An 18313-nucleotide genomic window follows, 5' to 3' on the forward strand; every position below is an offset into this window, starting at 1 on the left:
TCAATACTGATGTGGTTGTACTTGCAGATTACAATCACTTGATTTGTGCCTGAAATTTTCATTTTAGTAAAATAAAAATGAATAGATATCAAATGATTGCTATTTAAGTCTAGAATGATCAATCTTTTCTTGTAGTTTCTCTATTTAGTGTATATCCTTTATAGCAACCACTCAGAAATGGAAAAAAAATTATAAAATAGTATTTTTAGGGTGGAACATTTTTAAAATATCGGCTATTTTAAATAATTTAAAAAATGATTATTAAGTTATATAGGCACACGGTTATAGTGAATTGAGATATAGCCCATCTTTCGTTAATTTTTTGTAAATAGTCAAGTTAACTTATTAACAGATTAATAAAAGACTTATTTAATTCAGTCAAACATATAAAAAAAAGGTAGTTAATAGGCTGCCACGTATGCAAGTTGGCTATTTACAAAATATTTACTATATGTTGGCTAATTTACAATTCTTATAGTTTAGGTGGCTTAAGTAGCCAATTTTTTTGAAAAATAGTATTTTTTTTAAACGGTTGTTTACAACTAAAAAAACAAATGCTATTTCCGCAATAAAAGTGTTAAGCACGGTACCCTTGTAAAAAGTACAATAAGCGGCTACCTGAAGTAATTAAAAATTAGTCGGATAATTTGTAACTCATGGGCCAAATGGGCCTTTACGAGGGCCATATCTTACCCATTGTTATAATGTAGTTTAATTTTGTTTCCTAAAGTTTTTTTACTATATTTTGTTCACTACTTTTTGAAAAGCAAAATTGCTTGTTTTGCACGACTCTACCATCAAGCTCAAGCATCTAGGAATTTGGTGTAACTCATTCTCGAAGCTATGATAGGCATGTCTTAAAAGTGCTTTTTTCATGTTATGCAGGGAATATTAGGTATAAGTATAACGTAGAAGAAACGGTGTAACAAAGCTACAAATTTTTTGTTTTGGCAACTTAATCTAGTCCATTGATTTTAAAGTTTATTATATAATAGTTAGTGAGCGTTAACATTAAACAAGTTAATCTTAACGGGTCCAATCCGGTTAAAAAGTTAATAGTAATTATTTTTGGTTATTTGGCGATTATCTGGTTTTTTTAATGAACTTCAAATTTAATCTAGAATAACAATTAATTATAAACTACTTGATAAGAATTAACGGATTATAATTTGTAATCCGAATAAATTGGAGATTATTATTAAGTGGTTTATATAAGCTCGTCTTTACTTGTATTGCACATCACATAAATTTGATTACACTATTTTTTTATTTTTTTGTAATGTACAGGAGGCACCAGAACAAAGTAAGCTAGCGAATCGTTCAAAGGCGCTTTTAAATCCTAATCTCACAATTCTCATCCTCTCAACGGAATATTCCCTTTTTAACCCATTTTCACTCACTCGACTGAGTCGACTCACACCGACCCTTACAAAAAAGTGATCGACAGTTGTCACGTAGTAACGTTACCACAATTATATATAAATAAGGAAATCAAAATGACACGATCTCTCTACTGAATCTGATTCTCATTTCACAGCCTCTGAGAAAATCAATCTCTTCTTTTCTCTCTCTGTAACAATGGTGATGTTCAAGGTCTCCAAGGTCGAAACGACGCCGTTCGACGGCCAAAAGCCCGGCACTTCTGGCCTCCGCAAGAAGGTTCGTCTTTTCTACTTTATACGGATCTCTTTCGGATTCTCTTCTGAACCCACACTGGCTAATGTTGAAATGGAGTTTAGGTGTGTTTTTTTGTTAGATCTCTAATCGAATCGTGTCTAATCCGGTTTCCATTGCTGGCTAAGTTTAATTTGTTGGAATTGAAACACCGATTGATTCAGATCTTACTAGTTTTTATTTTCATTTTTGTTTTTATAAATAATCAGATTAGTCGATTTGTTACCCGATTTTTTCTTAGTATATTTCATATACGAGAAAGACCGATACTGATTTCATCATCTTCACGGAGAAGTCTAGTCTTTGGCCATACTGAATTCACAATGGAATTTGTCGTTGGTCTTAAAGCTGAAGTAGAAAAACTCAGTGAAGATCTAAAATGTTGCCATTCTCGTTGAATTCTCCTGCTAGACGTAATCAGCTCAATTTTTATGCATTTTTTAATTTCTTCCTATATTTTAATCGGTTTCTTTAGCTAGAAGGCACGTTGCTAGTATTAAAAAGAAAAGGGTTTATAAATTGGGCACTACCTAGATATTTTATCATATAATATGTAGAGATAGTAGTTATGTTTGCCATTGTTTTCCAAAGGTATTAGTCTGATATATACACACACACACACACACACACACATATATATATATACACACATATATATAATATATGTATATATACGTGTGTGTATACATATATCAAAAGAAAAAAGTTAGCTAATAGTTTTCATATTCAACAATAGATCTTTAAAGAAATCGCAAATCCTAATGTATCCTCAAATTTACTAAAATATCTAATGAGTTGGAGTCATTACATGTGAAATATTTAAGCTAGGTAGGGCCTTATATTATAATTTGATCATAGAAGCCAATATTGAGTTATCCAACTGTTTGCTTACGGGTTGAATCGGTTTTACCTTATATCAATCCTCGCCCAGTTTTTCTAACCCAGCACACTATATTTCGAGTTCAATTCGTGTCGGCTCACCAGGTTGTCTCGCACATTGCCAAAACTACTCTGTGTCCTTTATTTCGGAGCTTTTGATTAATAGAAATTTACTTCTGGTACTGATAAAAAAACGTGCCTTTTCTGTCAAGTATTCCCCTGAGACTGCTATCGTTGCTACGCGATATTTTATAACTAATCACATGTTAAATCTTTCAGGTGAAGGTTTTTGTTCAGCCTCACTACTTGGAAAATTTTGTTCAGGCTTCATTCAATGCCCTCACTGCAGAAAGAGTCAGAGGTAAGTGTGTGTCTGTGCGTCTATTCTCAGTTGGTGTCGTTTATGCATACCATGCAATCGGAACTTGGTGTCCAGCTATTACCTCATTTTTTGGCCGTTAAATGATCTTAGTACATCAAATGGGAAATAGCAGAAATCTTATGATCGTGTTTACAGGTGCGACTCTTGTTGTATCTGGCGACGGCCGTTATTACTCAAAAGATGCGGTTCAGGTACGCCACCCTCTTTGTTGTCTTATATGAATGTCATTTCACTACTTTAATACGACTTAAAGGGCTTGTTTGATGTGCCTACCGTCACATAGCCTCATAAGCCTTGCATTTGAATCTATATGGCTATCAAGTTCTTATCGAGGTCTTGTAATTACAGATCATAACCAAGATGGCCGCGGCCAATGGAGTAAGGCGTATATGGGTCGGTCAAAATACTTTACTTTCAACTCCTGCCGTCTCAGCTGTTATCCGTGAAAGAGTTGGGATTGATGTAAGTTGTGAGCCTTCAAGCCCTCGATTGGAATTTATTTATTTTTATCTTATCTATTATGATCATCAAGAGTCGGGTTCATAAATTTGTACTTAACTCAGGGATCAAGGGCATCTGGAGCTTTCATATTGACTGCAAGTCACAACCCGGGTGGCCCAACTGAGGTGGGTTATAATTGCATAGTTTTGTTTCTTCTTTCGTACTCTTTTTTTTTCTTCACGCCAATTGTTTGATGGTCCATGTTGCAATTTGGTTCTAAGAGAATATTCATTTCTGGTTTTTTGTTTTGCAGGATTTTGGGGTAAAGTACAACATGGAAAATGGTGGACCTGCTCCCGAGTCAATCACCGACAAGATATACGAGAACACAAAAACAATAAAGGAATATCTAACAGCAGACCTTCCTGATGTAATTATTTTATCTCAGTGGGATTTTAATTGCTATCAAGCCAATTCATTTAAGCTCTACCTATGAACTTCACTTTTGTATTGCAGTTATTTATTTATTTGGTTTGTACTACCAGGTGGACATTTCCACAATAGGTGTAACAAGCTTCCAAGGGCCTGAAGGACAGTTTGATGTTGAGGTTTTTGATTCTGCTGATGACTATGTCAAACTGATGAAGTAAGCTTTACTCTGTTAGAGCAAATATTCATATACATATTTCTCATTGGTAATGGACTTGTGTAGAGAGTAAGGAATCGTAAGGATGCTAGGATTTAAGGGAGGTATAAAAATAACCAAATAAGGGTGGAATTTAGAATAATTAGAAGCTGACTATTACTATGAAAGTTATGAATGGAAGGGATAGTGAAGAAAGGAAGAAATTCCATTTTGGGAGACGAGTAGAGCCTGTAATGTACAGAGTTGCACTAACGCTAAGTCTGTAGCTTTTATTTTCTGCTTTGAGTAGAGCCTAATTTACTCTTTTATTGTAGCCAATCCTCATCTTTTGGTTATTTATTTTTTATGATTTTGAATGTACTTTGTCTCTTAAAAAAAGCATGATCCTCCTCGAAGAATTTACTGCGTTGGTTGTAAGCTGGTTATTCTTTCATTGCCCGTAGATTCTTTGAAAAAAATTGTGTTGTGATCGCCCATTAGGCATCTCGTTTTTTACTTTTTGATGTTTACTATAATGTTAATTTACGTGTGTGCTCAATTTATTTTCTAATTACCATGCTCTTTTCAGGACAATATTTGATTTCGAGTCTATTCGAAAGTTGTTATCATCTCCAAAATTCTCATTCTGGTGCTCATCTATTCTTGGCCATCTGGTTGAAAAATTCTCTTTTACATATCATCCTAACAATGTTCTTCTGGTAAAAAGCTTTGATGCTCTACACGGAGTCGGTGGAGCTTATGCAAAACGCATGTTCGTGGAGGAGCTCGGTGCACCAGAGTCCGCTTTATTGAATTGCACGCCCAAGGTTTTGATTTTTCCAACTATTCCGCAAGTTGTTTGGTACCCGAATTCTGAAATTGTCCACTTCATTTGTTTAATCGATAATAACAGGAAGATTTTGGAGGAGGACACCCAGACCCGAACCTGACTTATGCCAAAGAGTTGGTCGCTCGAATGGGTTTGGGCAAGGGAAACACTCAAGATGAACCCCCGGAGTTCGGTGCCGCCGCTGATGGCGATGCAGACCGAAACATGGTCCTTGGTAAAAGGTAATATATCTTTTCACCGCAAATAGTCTCTGAACTACTATGTGAGTGGCATTTCCTGAACTAATGTTTCGACAAAAGTGGTCACCAAACTATTGAATAAAAAGATTAAACAGCCAGACTTGAAACATATTTATAATTTTAAAAAGTATCATTAAATCAAAATCCTACTCTTAAATTCCAAAACTTTATTAGTGTTTTACAGTTGAAGTATTATTTAATTAGCTTCTTTTACTAATTTAATTAGTTATTTAAGTTGAAAAATATGTTTAAATTTTTTAGGTAAAATATTTTATTATAAACTTTTAAGATTTCTATGAAAAAGATTTAAATGCTACAAAATCAATTGTGCGGGGACCATTCTGCTAAAAAATTAGTTTAGTGATGAAAAAGCAACTTGTTAATAGTTGGAGAACTATTTATAAATAGCTATATACAAAATCTATGCGAGTAAGGGAAATAGCTATATCTTGTTCATAGTACTCAGTTCAATAAACATGCCTTGTTTTGCAGGTTCTTTGTCACTCCATCGGACTCTGTTGCAATTATTGCTGCAAATGCAGTTGATGCTATCCCATATTTCTCTGGTGGTCTCAAGGGAGTTGCCAGGTTGATTTCCTAAGCATTTTTAAGAAAATAATTACGCAAGATCATATTTTGAGCAATAGCGGTGCAATCTAGTATGTATTAAGAATCTATGACATTATCATGGAATTTTAGTATCAGATATGCTCACTATATTGTTTTTATAGATAATTTGTAAATTGGAATCAAGTTTTAGTTACACTACTAAAAAATGTGGGAACGTGAAAAAGTCACTACTGTTTCACGCCTTGTACTTCTCTTCAAACATGATCTAATTATATCATTTATGTACGTAGCATTCATGCGTTTTTAGTTTTCGTACATAATAAAAAGTAAATGCGTTTTTAGTTTTCGTACATAATAAAAAGTAAAAAATTGCGATTTGCACTTTTACAGTGCGACTCTTGTACTAAAAATGATTCTTGTATTAAAAAAATCCATTACTATTTTAACTTATTTTGTTTTATGGCACGAGATCGCTACATGACTTGACTTTCCTATTTGTAGGAGCATGCCCACATCTGCTGCCCTTGACGTTGTGGCTAAACATTTGAAACTGAAATTTTTCGAGGTAGATTTCTTTGTTTCACTCTTCTCAGGTAAATTTAGTAGAAATAATTAAAAACATTCAAATTGGTATTAAGAGTTTCCTCTGGTTACTTATACTAGGTTCCTACTGGCTGGAAATTTTTCGGTAACTTGATGGATGCCGGGTTATGCTCTGTTTGCGGAGAAGAAAGCTTCGGAACCGGTCAGTTTGTCATATATTCTCTGAAACAACACTATGATTGGATTGAAAGAAAGAATAGGAGGTGAAATAAGATTAAGAAGGAATAGAAATGAATAGTTTCCCCTTTGTTCCGTGGTTCATAATCGGAACGAAAGAAAAGTCGTAGTTTTCACTCTTAGCTGCTATTATATTATCATCACACCGAACAGAATGTTAAGCTATTGTATTGGATGAATCAAAGTGTAATATGTTTATCATTTATTGTTGAACCATTGGGCAGGGTCTGATCACATTAGAGAGAAAGATGGTATCTGGGCGGTTTTGGCTTGGCTCTCTATACTCGCTTACAAGAACAAGGAAAACCTCGGCGGAGACAAGCTCGTGACTGTCGAAGAAATAGTTCGCAACCATTGGGCTAAATATGGTCGCCATTATTATACCCGATATGACTACGAGGTATAATGCTGTTTTGGTGATTCAATCTTTATCTTCAGCAAAAAAATAGGAAACGGTGGTAAATTTCTGTATATTTGTGTATATTTGTTAGCCGCGGCATATATCTTAGGAGTATACAAGTTTTTATGTGATTTATCTCTTTATAGATAAAGAAAGAATGAAATAAAAAATAACTACTGATGCTTGTGAATCACCACTAAAAACTATTACTCAGGCTTGGCAATATTTGAATTTTTCTTGTTGAATTATTGTCTGTTGAAGAACGTGGACGCGGGTAAAGCTAAGGAGCTAATGGCGCACTTGGTCAAGCTGCAATCGTCTCTTCCAGAAGTTAACAAGTACGTTTATTTACTTCAATTATGAATTAAAAATAATCAAAAAATCATTATTTATGTATATATTTTAAATATCTGATAAACAGGATCGTGAAAGGTGTCCGATCTGACGTTGCTAAGGTTGTCCACGGAGACGAATTTGAGTACAAAGACCCGGTCGATGGTTCGATCTCAAAGCACCAAGGCATTCGCTACTTGTTCGAGGACGGTTCGAGATTGGTTCGTTTCACATTCCCTTTCACTTTCTTACCCATAGTAAAATCAAGTTTTCACTTAAATCCCACTTTGAAAGAAGGATGATCAAATTTTGTTTTCGGGTTGTTGGTCTCAGGTTTTCAGGCTGTCGGGTACGGGTTCAGAAGGTGCGACGATTCGGGTGTACATTGAGCAGTACGAAAAAGATCCCTCGAAAATTGGCCGAGAATCGCAAGATGCTCTTTCTCCTCTGGTTTGTTTATTTTCATTATTATTTCTGTTTATTTTCTCTAAACTTATTTTAGTCCTTTCGGATAAAAAATTTAAAATAATAAATTTGATAATTTCTCTTTTAATCTTTTATTTACTCATATTCTTAATTATCTTCTTAACAAAAATTAATCTTGATCAGTCATTTTTTTCTAGGTACAATTATTATCAACATAATTTTAATAATTTTTCGCCCCCTTTAATTTTACTTTTTGATTTCCCTCCCAAAAATTGTATTATCAGTGGATATTTTTCTTTCTTCTCAAAATCTCTCTCTCTCTCAGGTTGAGGTTGCTCTGGAGCTTTCAAAGATGAAGGAGTTCACAGGCCGATCCGCGCCCACAGTTATTACTTAAGAAGCTAAGTTTGTGTTTATCGAACGACAACGAAAGGAGGTTTTGGGTTCTAATTAATTAATGGCTCCCTCATGTCTTTCTACCACCGGCTCCGGCGAAAATAGTTTTCTTTTAATTTGTGTTTCAAAATAATGAGCCGTGTCTGTTTTTATGACATATATATATCCTTGGTTTTGACATTATGGTTTCATGGCCGTTTTACTTGTACCAAGATCACAAATACTTGTTCAAGTTGAAGAGCATTTCATCAAACGCGATGCAATAAAAATATATATCTTCCCCTTTCTTTTTTCTATGAAGGTTATGGAATAAGTTGACATTGCAATGTTTAAGTGGGAGTGAAGAGTTTTATTTATTTTTAATATTATTATAAGCGGTTAAAGAAAGTTAATCAATTTTTAAAGGAATAGATAATAAGTTTCTAGGAGGAGTAAAAATATATTTGGTTTAGAGCGTTATTTTTATGTTTGTGTGTTTATATTTGGTTTTTATGTATGTCTAGATAATTCGAGCATTACATATATATACTCTTTGGTTCTTTTGTGTATTACATATATATATATATATATATATATATATATATATATATATATATTCAAAACTAGGATTATGTTGAATACTCACAAATAAAAACGGGAAGAGCATTACATATATACTCTTTGGTTCTTTTGAGTATTACATATATATATATATATACATATATATATATATATACATATATATATATATATATATATATATATATATATATATATTCAAAACTAGGATTATGTTGAATACTCACAAATAAAAAGGGAAGTGTACTATGGCCAATTCAGTAACAAAGAAATGATTTTTTTACTTTATAGTTATATTTATGAAAAAACTTATTTATAAGAAAAAATAATGAAATTTTGTTTATGTCAAGTAAGCAAATAGATCATGATTGTAGGAGCCAATCCATCGCATATCAGTTATAAAGGACATCATGACATTACCGTCGAGGTGAAGGTTAATAAAAATATATTATTATTTACTTATAATTAACGAAAGATTGACTATATAATAATATTTTATTATTGTTATAAGACTATGTATCTAACCAACATAAACAATATTAGAAGTTTCATGCGAAAATGTATTGTGTATATAAGTGTATAATACAAAATAGTAAGTTTTCATGCGATAAATACCCCAAATAATATTTGATAAGCCGTATATAGTGCAAACATTTCAAGTAAACGTCCTTAGTTGCAAACTCTAAGAGGTCTAGATTGTTATAAATTGTTTATATAGGTTTAAACATAAAAATATAACCTAAACCACACCAGAGAAGCATCAAAACTCAAACGCTTCTAACACTCAGCCGCGCGTTTTCAGTATTTCCTCGCCGTCGTTGTGTCCGGAGAACAGAAGAGAGAGAGACAGATTGTCGATCGGCGATTCCCGATGTTCGGTTTGCGTACCAGTCTTCTTCACCTCCCTCGACTACTCACGGTCAGTTTTTTTTTTTTTTTTTCCTTCTGTTTCGTTTCGTTCTTTGCGCGGCATCCGAACAGAGGACGGTTCTGAACCGTATTTGAATCGGAAACCGTAGATCCATGGCCGGGAATCGAGATCCATGTTCGTGAAAGCCGGAATGGAGATTCCAGACGAGAAGAAGCTCGAGGTGGCGCTTCAGTACATCCACGGGATCGGACGGTCGAGAGCTCGGCAGATCCTGGCGGACGTGGGGATCGACAACAAGGCGGCGAGAGAGCTGACTCAGCGAGAGACGTTCCTCCTCGGCGAAGAGCTCTCTAAATACGCCGTCGGAATCGAGCTGAGGACGTACGTGGACAGAGATCTGAAGAGGCTCGCCGACATTCAGTGCTACCGCGGACTCAGGCACATCGACGGCTTGCCGTGCCACGGCCAGAGGACCAAGACCAACGCCCGGACTCGCCGCGCTCACGGAGTTCCCAGCGTTCTCAAGCACAGATAGAGGATTTAATATACTCTAGTACACAATGTGAGTCAAACTCTTTCCCTAATCGGTTTTTTTAGGAAGAAGATGTTAATCTGAAGATTAGGAGATGATGATGAACTTGCTAGAGACTCGTCTATGGAGATGTTGATTTCCAGCTAGCATGATTTTCTTTTTAGTTCTCAGGTGTAATAATGCAACTATGATATGATTTTGATGAAATTTAGCCGAGATTCGCTCTCAATGTGAGTGAGTGATTCCGTTTCGTTTGAGATTCTTCATTTTCATATCGGTTTCAGGAATAAGATATTGATATGAGATTCTTTGTTTGTCTGAGATTTTAATTACGAAATCCAATTGGTGGTCGTGATTTTCATCGATTTCTGATTTCGTGTTTGCATTGAAATGCCTCTTTTAAGAGTCCCTTGTGCTGAACTAGATCAGACAAAATACTTGTTCCTTGGCATCATTAGTGTAATGCAGAACTTTGGTGATTATTATGAACACAATGTACTGAAAGTAAGAGTCGTCCTTTTGATGAGTGTGAGGGTTTAGATATACCGTTTGGAAAAATTAGGTGCGTGCATGAGAGCACGGGTCCTCTCAAAAGGCCCGGTGGCTCTTGTATTTTCTGATTACACAAATTCAATCCTACAGATTATTATCCTCTTCATTTCTTTGAGTGTTCTTGGCTGTTGACAATCAGATCTGCAGGTTCACTTTACATATACAAAAAAATAGAAGATTATGAAGAGATATGATTTAACTCATAAATATATATTCACCACCAATAAATCATAAACCAATAATCCTCGCACAACCTAACAAATCAACATAAACCATGAAAATGCAACAAACTAGACCAAAAAGGATCGATCAAATAACGATTAGCAAACAAGCAATAAAAATTCAATTCGACCCACGAACTTAACGTAAAAAAAGGTCATGAATCTGCGTTGGTTTCTTGAAAATTAGCTTCGAAATAAAAACCACGCAAAAAAAAAAAATTAAAAAAAATCTCTTCTATATTTTGATGTCGAAGAGAGAGAATAAAAATATGAATTAAGTTTTAATGGGTAATCAAATTCAAATCATAAAAATTATGAAATTTGAATTTAATTTGAGTTTTTTTAAATTAAATATGATTATATAATTAATAGGGGTATATAAGGTATAAAATAGTTGAACTTACTAGCCACTTCAGCCTAAAAGCTATTTCTTAAACCAAATTAAAACATTGCCTAAAATGAAATTGGGGAAAATGGCCAGTCATCAATTCTTTTTTTTTTTTTTTCGTCGGGTAAAATCACTCAACTCTTTTTATGGTTGCGCCGTTATTTCTTTTAATGGAACTCCATGTGTCAACATCGTGGTTAATTTGTCCAACCACCATTATATCGAACCATTTATTAACGATATTTAATTCATCAACCAACAACTGATTTTAAATACGCAAATAAAATCTAGTTCTTTCTCTGAATCCCTAAAGTCCTAAACGTCTTCTTCTTCTTCCTCTGAAAATCGCGAGTTGAAGATACATGAAGGGGTTCCTGTGGGTGAATGGGCATCGTGGAGCAACGCGAACCATGTAAGGAGGTTCTACACCTGATCAAGAAAAATGTAAGCTTTTATCTTACATTTTTTAATCGCTTGTTCATGACTGTAAGAAGGTGGATGCAAGTTTTTTCGTTGGAAATACCTTGAAATGTGCGATAGATCAATGCAAATTATTCATGGCTTGATCAGGTAGAAGAACATGTTAAAAGGAGAGATTGCGGCACTTTGAAGTCGGATTTTCAAGCTTCAATTGGCTCTACTTGTATTTGTCCTCGGTGTGAGGGTTGTTTTATGTTCTAATGTTATATGGTTCAATTCGATGTGTTTGTCAATGGTGCTGATTGTTTGTCACTGTAATGCAATTCTATTTTGTTTGGTATGGTCTTATGTAATGTCTAATATCTACTTGCACTGATGTTATGTAGAATGCAATGACAACCGTGTTTTGTTGATATGAAGACTCATTCATTGTGTAGACAAAATACTATATTGGTATAGAACTTACACAAAGTAAATTGATTCATAAAACAAAAGACCGAACTTACACAACTCCAAATTGATTCATAACACAAAAGACTGAACTTACACAAAATATATATATTTCAAAAAGACTGAATTTAGTCATTTTACACATCTCCAAATTTAGTCTAGGGCCTAAACAACAATCTCTCAAAGTTAATCAGATATGAAGAACCATTGTCCTTTGATTTATGTTGCTGCTTTTACCTTCGCTCACTTGTTTTTATTGTCTATGGTGCTGGGTTAGACTTGGCAGGTTTGCCTCTTTTTATCTTTGCTCCCTTCTGTCAATAAGTACATACATATTATTACACATGGTACATACACAGAACCTGACTTCACATAATTAAATTAGATAGAGTAAATACTTCCACATAAGAAGGGTTGGAGCATTTGATTATGGGATGCCTTGCTTGGCAACACCTGCGGTAGAGATTAAGTTTATCATTTCTTTACTGCTTTGTGACATGATTTGGCCCAAAACCAAGAGCTGATATTGTTCTTGTTCTTGGATCTTTAAGGTAGAGTAATATTAGGCTTTAAGTGGCTTGGTTGGTTATATTAATGAAAAAAAATGTACGCTAACAAATGAATAGGTCAACAAAAGTGCTCGAAGAAGTCTCCTCCGGTCAACCCAGTACCGCAGATGATCCGAAGTGACACGAAACAAATTCTGATGTCTGACACGGCGGTAAGCTCTGTAACAACCCCTTGACATGATTAGGAATGGCAACGGGTACGGGTTTTAGCGGGTACATCAATACCGGTACCCGTACCCGCCTATTAAAATACCCGTTAACCCGTACCCGTTAACCCGGTTTTCCCAACGGGGCGGGTAACGGGTATACCCGCCGGGTGACGGGTGCCAAAATTGAGCACCCGCTAACCCGTTAATCCGTTTAAAAAAAATAAAAAATAATAATTTTTAATAAGAATCAAAACAACAACCTACTCATTATGATGTAATCTAATGTTTTCTTAAAAAAAATATCTAGTTTTTTTCCATAAAAATAATTAACGGGCGGGTTAACGGGTTAACGGGGCGGGTTTAACATTTTCGCCACCCGACCCGTACCCGCTAAAATACTAACGGGTAATACCCGTTAGCCCGTTAACTCATTTTGAACGGGTATTACCCGACCCGTTAAGACCGGGTAACGGACGGGCTAACGGGTTTCGGGTAAAAATGTCATCCCTAGACATGATGTGCTCACGAAAGTTGTGATGGAGGCATAATAAGTCATCTCCGGCGTCTTCGACGATGGCGTCGTCGGGAGTCGTCTTTTTCGTTGTCATTGCCGGTTTCATCATTGTCGTCTTTGCTGGCGTCGTCTTTGTCTTCGTCCTCATCGACTTTATATTGCTTCAACTTGTCATATTCTAGTTTTTTTGCCCATGTGGGACTATCGACAAACTCACAAAGAAATACATGGAGAGTACATAATATATAATTATTATTGTGTTTGCAATGAATAATCCATTATTTTATACAATGAATATAAATGATTACAATTGTCATTTTTTACTCCGAAGTTACCGGTGCTCTCCTCCCCCATTATGCTTGTTTTTTGTTGGTATGAGATCATGTTTATTCTTAGACTTTGTAATATGATAGTTCACACACTTGCTAAAAGAACTCTTGTAATTGATATTAATGCTTGTTGGAACCTTATCTTTCCCTTGGTATAAATGAAGCTTTGGCTGATATGTAGGGTTGTTTCATAAAAAAAAAAAAAAAGAACGAACAAGTGTTATTTTCCTATATATAATGCTGGCTAATATGAAAATAAGATCCCAGAAAATTCGGTTAGATATTATTTAACGAGATCGGAAAATTAAAATCTCAAATATTTTAACCTAAGTATTTAGTACTAGTAAAATCCTAGAAACATTACTATTCATATTAAGACCTCTTTCTCATCTCCAACCAGTTTATAATAGAGTGTAAAATGATAAAATAGAGTTAGATTTTCTCCAATCTAACTCTATTTCCTACTTTATTATAGATAGAGAAACTCTATATTTGGAATTCCACTATTCACCAACTCAAATAAATTCAAAAAATACAATGCATTACAATGAATTATGATGACTTTTAAATATCATCGTAATACATAGTATTTTTTGAAATTTATTTGAATAAAAAGCAACATTGACTCTTTTTGTGGTCGTTGTTATTAAAAATAGTTGTTGTTTGTCTTATTTATTTTAATTTTGATTAATTCTAATAGATTACGATGAAATTTAACATTTTTTCAATGATAAAGTTTATGATAATTTTTTTAACTTTAAATATCTTGAAATAGTATTTTTATGGGAGAGTGAGCATACTAGCCTAATCAACCTACCAATATTAGGAGAATAGCCCAAGTTTGAATAAATTAAGTGAATAGCTCAATTAATATTTCACTACCTAAATTACCCTAATATATAAGAGCAAAACTCAAAACCTAAACTCATTCTCATCTTCGTCCATTTCACGCCACCGATCCACTTCACTCCGCCGATCCATTTCACGCCGCCGCGTCGTCGCCAATCGTCGTCCATCCTCGTTGCTGATCCCTAATGTCGCCGGCGAGATCCGCCATAGACACCGTTAAGATCCGCCATAGACGGCGTCGATTCCGTCGAGCTCCGGCGGCGGCAATGCTCGGAGAATCGACGGCTCAGATTGACTCGAAAATCGGCGGGGGGAGAGGAATCGGCGGCGATGGAGGGGATTGAGGAGAGGCACTTTGTAAATTCGCGAATCGGTTAATTTAATTAACCTACTAGAGTGAGTTAGGTTAATTAATTAACTGATTCGTGAAAGATTTGAAATTCACAAAAAATTTACAAAAATCATAACTTAAGTCAATTGATATTCAAAACATTCAATTAATTAACCTAATTCCGAATTCAATCATTTTATAAATTAATTTTACTCACAAAAAAATCAGAACCTAAACTAATATTCAACCAATAAGTTAATTAATTAACCTAACTCACTCCAGCAGGTTAATTAAATTAACCTATTCGCGAATTTACCAAGAGCGTTATGGTTTGAGCCGAAAATATGAGCTATTTGTTTAATAAAATGAAACTTGGGCTATTCCCCAAATAAGAATGACAAACTTGGCTAGTTACAACAAATTTAACTATTTTTATCTGTTTTTAGGTCAAAACATTATTTTTAAATATATCGTAAATAAGTGGTTTTTTATATATATATATATATATATATTTCTTAACTAATAATGTCGAAATTTCTCAAACAAAAAGAGTAAAAAAAGACTGTTTGGTCTTCTCTCTCTCTCTCTCTGGGTCCCCTGGAAATTTCCCTCCTTAGGGTTTAAACGGAAAAGAAAAGAAAAGCTTTCTCGCTCTAAAACAGAGAGAGAGAGAGAGAGCAATGGCGTTCTCATTCATGCCGACGCCGCAGCAACAAGCGACGCCTCAAGCGTCGCCGTTCCAGTCTCAGGCGTTCCAGTCTCCGTTTCAACAAACGACACCGCAACAACAACAAACGACACAACAACAACAATTTCAACAACAGTTTCAACAACAACAGCAACAACAACAGCCACAGATGTTCTTTTTCATGAACGACAAGTCTCCGGCGAGTTACAGCACTAAGTGGGCCGATCTCCACCCCGATTCTCAGAAAATCCTTCTCCAGATCGAGTACTCTCTCTTCTCTTCGCTACTTCACAACTTTCAAATTTTCTCGTAATTCAGTGGAACGAATTAGTAATATCATTGTCTTGGACATTGAATTAGCTCCAAATTTAGGGTTTTAGAGAGAGCCTTAGCAATTGAGCGTGAAATTAGGGAAAAAAAAAAAAAAAGGTAGGAGCTTAGGGTTTTGGGGAGGTTCACCTATTGTTACTGTAAGTGATTGATATGTGGAATGTTATTGACGAAACTGAAACAACAGGGATCGGATTGTGGAGTATCGAGACGAGAGTCAGAGGCTCGACCAATGCAGTCGGCTCTACGACTCTTCCGTCTCCAATTACGGGTTCGACCAAGACGCCAGCCACATTGTCCAGGTTCAAAACCCACTCTTTCTGGTTTTCAGATCTGGTTTCATTATTATTTGATTTGATTTTTAAAAAAAAAAAAAAAAAAAAAAAAAAAAAAAACAGGAAGTGGGCGGGATAAGTAGTTCGATGGAGAGGCAGAAGGCGTTGCTGCAGGAGCTGATGGTGGCGGCCAAAGACATGTTGCGAAACACGGAGGCGGCTGTTCGGTGTTTCATGATGGTTCGGCCGCGGTTGGAGAGCGGTCAAGGCTCATTCTACAACGGTGTTCCCAAGAAGCCGTCGGCGTTTCTGGTTCACACTGTGGGTCGCTTCGAAAAGTATTTGGGGCAGTGCCGGCAGTGGATCGACGACTTGGAGCAGATGCTTCTCTTCCACCACTCCGACAACACCTCTTCTCTCTTGAACTCTCTCCCCAAAGTCATCTCCAACGTCCACGCCTTCTTCATCCACGTTGCCTCTAAGGTACCCACTTACTAGTACGACACAGGTTTTTTTTATAAAGAGCTCATCTTTGGACCAAATGAACTTAATCTTTATCTCGAACGAGGGGAGATTAGGTTTTAGGGAAAACTTAATCTTTACCTTTAATACAGCCTCTGTCACATGTGTTAGAACCTGGGATATCAGGGGTATTAGAAGAATAATGGAAAGAATAGCCAATTTAAAGTTATGAATTTGTAAAATAGCCAAGGTTTGTTTTAATTTTGTGAAATAGTCAAAACGTGCAGCAATCTGGTTTCAAATTTTTTTTTTTACCCCAAGATTAATTTTTTTCGGATGTGATAAATTGTTTATAATAATCGTCAAAAATATTAATCATGCCTGTCAAAAAAAATTTGAAAACGTAAATTTGGTTGCTTTGCTGAAAAGTTGAAACTTTGGTTATTTTGCTAATCAATAAGTTTCAAATGGCTATTTTGTACAATTTTTCCCTAGAATAATTTAGTGGATAAGTTAGGTGTTAATGATATAGGAGAGCAATAAGTTAGTTAGCCTATTCAACTCTCAAATAGTGAACCGTGTTTATCGATAAAATTACCGTTTATGCTTCTTGATCATCCCGGGAGTCGTATCAGTTTCCTCCTTATAAACATTGTCGGTTTTGGCGGGTAATAAAAATAAATAGTAATGATAAAAAGGGTCTTGATCCATCTTTTTTGTTTTGTTTTTTCAGGTGGAGAGTATTCATCAATACATAGAGTCAATGAGATCGGCTTATTTGGCGGACCAGCGGCGGCGCGGCGAGTCCAACGATCCGTTTCTGGAGGCCGACCGACGCGAGACCGCAAGACAAGAAGCCGCGGCCAAGAGGGCTCACCCGACTCTCAACTTGCCCGCTCCCAATTCGCAACCACAATCCTCAACGGTGGTCTCGACGACTCCGGCGACGCTAACCACTCCGCCGCCGCCGCCGCAGGCGTCGTCGTTCTCTGCTTTCGGGACCTCTCTTTTCAGCACGCCCGCTCCGTCAGCAGTGGCGCCGGTGGCCATGTCATCGCCGTCTCTGTTTGCGACACCTGGCGCCACGTCATCGCTTTTCGGAGGAGCTTCTGCGGCGACTCCCCAGCAATCGGGTTTTGGTTCGACGCCGGCGGCTTCGTTGTTTGGGGCTCCTTCCACTCCGGCCTTTGCCTCCACCACACCTGCTCCCGCTCCCGCGGCTTCACTGTTTTCAACCCCATTCGCTTCCGGTAAAAATTAAATCACACTTCTTTTTTTTTTACATTTTGGTTTCACTACGGTTAGAATGAAGCTAAAACCGCTTTTTATTTTTTAAGGTGCTGCATTAGGATCTGGGGCTAGCTTTGGTGCTACGTCGGTAAGTTGATCCTTCAATTTTTCTGATGTTATTTTTATCATTTCATTTTCTGCTTATTCAAATTTACGCGACAAGTTATTGGTCTAGACCTAGAAGACAATTATAACATTGTATGTTGTTTGGTTATTAATTTTCTTTTGTTTTGATCTTTCATAGAAAACATCGAAGCCGAAGTCTCGAACTAGCCGGCGGTAGCAAGAATGTCGGAGAAGTTATATAATCACATAACATGAAGTCCTTATGAGATGATATGTTTTGCCTAATATTTGTTGTATCCTTGAATATTTTCTCCCTAAGTTCATGAGACCACAAATTGATGTTGGGGGGCAGAGCATTGTAATCTCATAGGATCCAAAATTAAATGAAGAGATTTGAAGTAAGCCTTCATATTTTATTTTATCTTTTTATTTCTGTAGTTTACTTATTTTATTTATTTATATTTCGATAGATGC

General features: G+C 35.9%; 3 protein-coding genes across 3 annotated transcripts; all 3 read left to right on the forward strand.

Moving 5' to 3' along the window:
* The first annotated feature begins 1323 nt into the window (after positions 1–1323).
* Positions 1324–8291, forward strand: LOC149398932 (phosphoglucomutase, cytoplasmic). The gene is made up of 18 exons (XM_089611335.1): positions 1324–1659; positions 2833–2914; positions 3071–3126; positions 3284–3397; positions 3499–3561; positions 3690–3806; positions 3922–4022; positions 4591–4650; positions 4729–4828; positions 4915–5072; positions 5583–5678; positions 6162–6225; positions 6324–6405; positions 6665–6840; positions 7102–7178; positions 7262–7394; positions 7507–7623; positions 7925–8291. Exons 1-18 carry the CDS (start codon positions 1579–1581, stop codon positions 7994–7996), a joined length of 1749 nt encoding a protein of 582 aa, XP_089467461.1. The 5' UTR covers positions 1324–1578; the 3' UTR covers positions 7997–8291.
* A 983-nt stretch (positions 8292–9274) lies between these two features.
* On the forward strand, positions 9275–10228 carry LOC149398933 (small ribosomal subunit protein uS13m-like). Its single transcript, XM_089611033.1, has 2 exons — positions 9275–9472; positions 9573–10228. The coding sequence occupies exons 1-2, from the start codon at positions 9425–9427 to the stop codon at positions 9957–9959; spliced, it is 435 nt and encodes a 144-aa protein (XP_089467159.1). The 5' UTR covers positions 9275–9424; the 3' UTR covers positions 9960–10228.
* Positions 10229–15311: 5083 nt separating this feature from the next.
* Positions 15312–18276, forward strand: LOC149398934 (hydroxyproline-rich glycoprotein family protein). Its single transcript, XM_089612046.1, has 6 exons — positions 15312–15680; positions 15934–16048; positions 16145–16504; positions 17217–17733; positions 17821–17861; positions 18018–18276. The coding sequence occupies exons 1-6, from the start codon at positions 15409–15411 to the stop codon at positions 18054–18056; spliced, it is 1344 nt and encodes a 447-aa protein (XP_089468172.1). The 5' UTR covers positions 15312–15408; the 3' UTR covers positions 18057–18276.
* The last annotated feature ends 37 nt before the right edge of the window (positions 18277–18313 follow it).

This window comes from Urtica dioica, chromosome 4 (genome assembly GCF_054948205.1).
Source record: "Urtica dioica subsp. dioica isolate 48M chromosome 4, U.dioica_male_clone48M_v1_H2, whole genome shotgun sequence".
Classification (NCBI taxonomy): Eukaryota; Viridiplantae; Streptophyta; class Magnoliopsida; order Rosales; family Urticaceae; genus Urtica; species Urtica dioica.